This window comes from Notolepis coatsorum (genome assembly GCF_963971535.1).
Source record: "Notolepis coatsorum genome assembly, chromosome: 2".
NCBI classification, from domain to species: domain Eukaryota; kingdom Metazoa; phylum Chordata; class Actinopteri; order Aulopiformes; family Paralepididae; genus Notolepis; species Notolepis coatsorum.
Genome location: NC_140166.1, coordinates 211,502,755 through 211,509,558, shown reverse-complemented (window position 1 = coordinate 211,509,558; position 6,804 = coordinate 211,502,755). Strand labels below are relative to the sequence as shown.

Here is a 6,804-nt window from a genome sequence, read left to right as displayed (position 1 = left end):
CAGGCAGGACCTCTTCAGAAATAGATAGATTTGACATTGAATACTGATTCTACTTCTATGGTATTCGCTTCCCAGTCTCACGCAACTGAAGCCGCAGTGATTTCCACAACCCCACCTTCAAACATTATACCATTCTAGAATGTAGATCTGAGTGGGAATGGCCAGTCTATTTACCCAATTTCTATGTGTGTGCACTTTTAATGGGAGGAGGCGGAGTCAAGGAGTCTGGAAGCGGTTAGCCGGGCACAATCCATCACTTGTTAGTTCACTTTGGTCATGAAAATGAATGACGTAATGCTTTTTTGTGTCTGTTTGTCAGTTTGGAACAGTGTGTTGACGTATTTGTCCCTGTTGTTTTAGCTTTAACCACCATTTGCTTGGTGGGGTTTGTAATAATAATAAAGAAAATAATAATTTAAACACACCACTTAAGAAGACTTAGCATGATTGACTCCAGGGGTCCCTTCTGAACCTGTCTGTCCTTGTGTGTTGTGCAGATTAAAAGACTTGAAGCCCGTCTGAGTGAAACAGACTGCACTGATTCCGAGAGTCGCGAGCGCTCGGACGGGGAGAGATGGAACAGCGACCCCTGGCACCACCTGTGAATGCAGCGTAGGTTAACCACACACACACACACACACACACACACACACACACACACACACACACACACACACACACAGAGACACACACACACACACACACACACACACACACACACAGAGAAACACACACACACACACACACACACACACAGAGACACACACACACACACACACACACACACACACACACACACAGAGAAACACACACACACACACTCACACACACACACACACACACAGAGACACACACATACAGAGACACACACTCACACACAGAGACACACAATCTCACACACACACACACACACACAGGCACACAGACACACACACACAGACTCCACACAGGCACACACCCACACACACACACACACACACACACACACACACACACACACACACACACACAGAGACACACAGGTACACATACACACACACACACACCCACCCACACACACAGAGAGACACACAGGTACACACACACACACCCACACACACACACACACACACAGGGGGGCAGAGTGAGGGCAGAGTGAGACTGAGGGCAGAGTGAGACTGAGAGCACAGTGAGGGCAGAGTGAGACTGAGGGCAGAGTGAGACTGAGGGCAGACTGAGACTGACACACACACACACACACCACACACACAGAGACACACACACACACACAAACACACAGAGAGACACACACTCACACACACACACACACACACACACAGACACACATACACACACACACACACACACACACACACAGGCACACAGACACAGGCACACCACACACAGACTCACACAGGCACACACCCACACACCCACCCACCCCACACACACAGAGAGACACACAGGTACACACACACACACACACACAGGGGGGCAGAGTGAGACTGAGGGCAGAGTGAGACTGAGAGCAGACTGAGACTGAGGGCAGAGTGAGACTGAGGGCAGAGTGAGACTGAGGGCAGAGTGAGACTGAGGTGTGTGTGAGCGTGTTATTTTCACCTCGTCATCTCTACAGCTGTGTGATTGAGTCAATTGCTGGCAGAGGTGATCTTTCTCTCTCTCTCTGTCTCTCTCTCTCTGTGTCTGTCTGTCTCTCTGTCTGTCTCTCTCACCACTTTCCTCTCATTTGCTCTTCATTCTCTTTCTACCTCTTTTCTTTCTTTCTTTCTTTCTTTCTTTCTTTCTTTCTTTTTTCTTTCTTTCTTTCTTTCTTTCTTTCTTTCTTTCTTTCTTTCTTTCTTTCTTTCTTTCTTTCTTTCTTTCTTTCTTTCTTTCTTTCTTTCTTTCTTTCTTTCTTTCTTTCTTTCTTTCTTTCTTTCTTTCTTTCTTTCTTTTCTTCATCTCTCTCCCTCTGTCTCTTTAAAGACAATAAATAAAAGGTTCTCTCTCTCGCTCTCTCCGTCCCCATCTCTCTCTCTCTCCGTCTCTCTCTCTCGCTCTCTCCGTCCCCCTCTCTCTCTCTCTCCGTCTCTCTCTCTCTGCTCCAGGACGCCCAGGTGACGTGTTTCGTGGAGTCCTGCCCGCCGGCAGAGTGCCAGAAGCCCGTCAAGCTAAAAAACACCTGCTGCCCGGTGTGTCTCGACAAATCTGGCGCGGAGACCAGGCACCAGACCGGCACCCACCACGCATAACCCTCAGGACCCCCCCCCTTCTCCCCTCCCCGACATGCCCCTAGTGTCTGAAACACACACTCACACATCTACAGTAAGAGGGAGAGACTCTTGACGGTGTGCTACCACACTATAGCCACCAGGTGTGCTACCACACTATAGCCACCAGCACCCAATTGCCTCATTTTATTAGATTTTTTTTTTAATCTTTTTTTGTTTTAAGGGCCAATAGCCTGACGCTCGGTTTGAAACCCACCGGCAACGAACCAGCAGTCACTATTATGGATCTATTTCCAAACGGATGGAATGGAAATGAACGGGTGGATCGAAGACCAAACGGACAGACTCCTCTCTCCTCGCTGGGACTTCTTACGTGTCACCAGCCACTGTGTACAAACCCCTGCGATTAACACGTGGTGACTAAACCCCCCCCCTTCCCCCCGGAGTCGAGCGGGAGAGGAAAGTCAAGAAAAGGCGGGAAGGCGGCGGCCATTTTGTTGTCTCACAAAGCTTTCTCAGGATAGAGATGGTGCTATTTTACCCCTCTTTAGTCAGTAAATACAAACCTTCAAAGTATTGTTTTGTTTTGTTTAACATTATGCAAAGCAACCTATATATAGTACACTCATTATATGCCTTTTTCGTGGTAAATCATCACAATCGAGAGAATCTTTTTTTATTCACTCTAAAAGACATTTTTATGAATAGCTACGTCAGCTTCTTACGTCAAGGTGCTTTATATCATATTATGAAATATCTTTTTTTTCCTCCCTTTTTTGTATCAACTGATTACATATGAAGATAATGTGAAGCCCTAGGAAAACTTTTGTAATGCAAAAAAAAAAAAATAACGTCTACTGAATATTGCTACTCTCTCTCCACTTACAACTTGTTTGTTAAAACACGCATCTGGGATTTATGTATTTGCTGGCCCTGGTCGCTGAGCTTCTCTAAACAAACTGGAGTGAGGTGGGCCCACTTAACCAGCCCGCACAACCATGTGCTCTTCTCAAAGTCTCATTTTGCTTTCAAAAAGCAGCGGAAAAAAAATCCCTTTCTCTTACCACTATTTTGATCCCTTTCTCTTACAACTGTTGTTCTCATCACTATCCTGAAGCCCAAGTCATGATTTTATAACCTTAAATATTGCGTCATAGTGTTTATATATATATATATATATATACAGGGGAATCTGCATGAATGTTGATAAGAGGTCAGGATGTAACATTTGGTACTAACTGCTCACACTGCCACAGCAATCTCACCCACTAATGTCCCTAATAATGTCCTCTCGGCCTCTTGTCTCCTACAGCCTGTGTCCCTAATGTCCTCTCGGCCTCTTGTCTCCTACAGCCTGTGTCCCTAATGTCCTCTCGGCCTCTTGTCTCCTACAGCCTGTGTCCCTAATGTCCTCTCGGCCTCTTGTCTCCTACAGCCTGTGTCCCTAATGTCCTCTCGGCCTCTTGTCTCCTACAGCCTGTGTCCCTAATGTCCTCTCGGCCTCTTGTCTCCTCTACAGCCTGTGTCCCTAATGTCCTCTCGGCCTCTTGTCTCCTACAGCCTGTGTCCCTAATGTCCTCTCGGCCTCTTGTCTCCTACAGCCTGTGTCCCTAATGTCCTCTCGGCCTCTTGTCCTCTACAGCCTGTGTCCCTAATGTCCTCTCGGCCTCTTGTCTCCTACAGCCTGTGTCCCTAATGTCCTCTCGGCCTCTTGTCTCCTACAGCCTGTGTCCCTAATGTCCTCTCGGCCTCTTGTCTCCTACAGCCTGTGTCCCTAATGTCCTCTCGGCCTCTTGTCTCCTACAGCCTGTGTCCCTAATGTCCTCTCGGGCTCTTGTCTCCTACACCCTGTGTCCCTAATGTCCTCTCGGCCTCTTGTCTCCTCTACAGCCTGTGTCCCTAATGTCCTCTCGGCCTCTTGTCTCCTACAGCCTGTGTCCCTAATGTCCTCTCGGCCTCTTGTCTCCTACAGCCTGTGTCCCTAATGTCCTCTGGGCCTCTTGTCTCCTACAGCCTGTGTCCCTAATGTCCTCTCGGCCTCTTGTCTCCTACAGCCTGTGTCCCTAATGTCCTCTCGGCCTCTTGTCTCCTACAGCCTGTGTCCCTAATGTCCTCTCGGCCTCTTGTCTCCTACAGCCTGTGTCCCTAATGTCCTCTGGGCCTCTTGTCTCCTACAGCCTGTGTCCCTAATGTCCTCTGGGCCTCTTGTCTCCTACAGCCTGTGTCCCTAATGTCCTCTCGGGCTCTTGTCTTCTAGACATATGCATAATTGAAGGGCGGCTGCTTTTGATCTATAGGTCTGTTCTCTCTGTTGTTCTTTCTGCTGTTCTCTATGTTGTTCTCTCTGTTCTCTCTACTGTTCTCTCTGTTGTTCTCTCTACTGTTCTCTCTGATGTTCTCTCCACTGGTATATGTTGTTCTCTCTACTGTTCTCTCTGATGTTCTCTCTACTGGTCTCTCTGTTGTTCTCTCTACTGGTCTCTATGTTGTTCTCTCTACTGGTATCTATGTTGTTCTCTCTACTGGTATCTCTGTTGTTCTCTCCACTGGTATCTCTGTTGTTCTCTCCACTGGTATCTCTGTTGTTCTCTCCACTGGTCTCTCTGTTGTTTTCTCTGTTGTTCTCTCTACATGTTCTCTATGTTGTTCTCTCTACTGTTCTCTCTGTTGTTCTCTCTGTTGTTCTCTCTGTTGTTCTCTCTGTTGTTCTCTCTACATGTTATCTCTGTTGTTCTCTCTACATGTTCTCTCTGTTGTCCTCCCCACTGTTCTCTCTGCTGTTCTCACGACCCACAGCCTTCCCTCTCTAGTTTATACAAGGACACGCTCTGCACGCATTCCTTTGCAGAGGCTCTCTGGCTCATACATGTCTCTCTCACTCTCTCTCTCTCTCTCTCTCTCTCTCTCTCTCTCTCTCTCTCTCTCTCTCTCTCTCTCTCTCTCTCTCTCTCTCTCTCTCTCTCTCTCTGCTTGGACATGTGACGCTGGGTTCTGAGCAGCAGCCCCCGGGGGCGAGAGGGGTGAGTTGTTAGCGATGTCTCGGGGTATAAAAGCCTCGCCGGCTCACATTTCCCCACCCGGTGGGCGGGGGGCTGCGAGGCCGGGGGTGACGTCATGTGGGGGCCGAGCGTGTGTGAAGTGCAGCTCTCTCTCACCCCACTGACCCGAGCTCGTTATAATGTAAGCCATATGAGAGGGGGGGGGGGGAGGGGGGTGCTGGAATTAATGTCAATCAAAACAACCCTCCGGTCTAAAGCTCTCTCTCCGCTATGGTTGGCACAAGCGGGCTACGTGGATTAATAATTCCCGTTCACGTCCCATTGACTGGTCTTACACGTTTTGCCGTACGATGCGTGGAGAGACACGCCACAGGTTCAAACCCCCATGCACCGGGCCGCCCGGTGAAACACAAGACGTGTTTTTTCTTTTCTCTCTCTAGTTTTCTGTTCCTCCTAATTGTTCGTTTAGCAGCTGCAGCTGTAGCCTCGTCTCTCCATTGTTTTCCTCCTGCGGTTACGTGCGGAGGAGGCGCCCTGTCGTAAAGCCGGAAAACACGGCGTTCCTCGCTGCGTCTCTCCGCAGGGGGAGTTCTCTGAGGATGTCAGGGGGGGTGGGAGGGGGGGGGGGGGGGGTTCACAGGGCCGCATAGCTGTGTCGACACCTCCGTGTCATACCACACCAATACGGCTGAATCTGTAGCTGCCAAAGCATGTGTTCCCTCTTCCTCCTCCTCCTCTCCTCTTGTCAAACCGTATCTCTCGTATATCTGTCACTCCTGGCTCTTCCTGTGTTCATCCTGTTTTTGTTTAGCCCTAGATCTCTTGATGTGTGTACTGTATGAATGATGTCATGTGTATCTCACGGAATGTGTATTGTGTAAATGCATTTGTGTGTGTGTGTGTGTGTGTGTGTGTGTGTGTGTGTGTGTGTGTGTGTGTGTGTGTGTGTGTGTGTGTGTGTGTGTGTGTGTGTGTGTGTGTGTGTGTGTGTGTGTGTGTGTGTGTGTGTCTCTCTGTCAATGAGTATGTTTGTGTGCATGCGTGCAAATGTTGTCCCGAGGTTAGGCTGCCAAAGCACTGTGACCTCACTTCCTCTGCATCGGCAGCCCCCCCCCCTCTCACCCCACAGCCCTGCGAGACTGAACACGCTCCCACGCCAACACTGTCCCCTAACGAGTGATCAAAGTGGATCTAGTACCTATCTGACATTTGTATTGTACGTTTGCCAAAGAATTGTTTGCACTGTAATGTATGCCTCTTGACAATAATAATAATAACGATGATGATGATGATGATGATGATGATAATAAAAAAAGGCCACATTTGAAATACAGACGCACCGTTTCATGCCTGTTCTTTTCCCCACGCTATCTAGAGAAACGTTCTTCACAAAGTCTTGTGAGAATGAATTTATCAGACCAGATGTGGAAAAGTTATTAAACGTAGTTTCAGGACAAGATATTTATGACCAACCAGTTCACTATTCTCTTCCATTCATGAGCCAAGAGCGAATTACCTCAACCCCCAGTCAGAGAGAGAGAGAACAGAGAGAGCAACAGAGAGAGAGAGAGAACAACAGAGAGAGAGAACAACAG

The 6,804-nt window shown here is 48.4% G+C and overlaps 1 protein-coding gene across 1 annotated transcript in view; it reads left to right on the top strand.

Moving 5' to 3' along the window:
- Positions 1 to 6,542, top strand: part of LOC311248991 (peroxidasin-like) — a 36,209-nt gene extending 29,667 nt beyond the window's left edge. Inside the window, 3 exon segments of the mRNA XM_084338238.1 lie at positions 498 to 593; positions 595 to 612; positions 2,088 to 6,542. Of these exon segments, the coding sequence (XP_084194364.1) occupies positions 498 to 593; positions 595 to 612; positions 2,088 to 2,231 (258 nt within the window). The 3' untranslated portion in view covers positions 2,232 to 6,542.
- Positions 6,543 to 6,804: the final 262 nt, after the last annotated feature.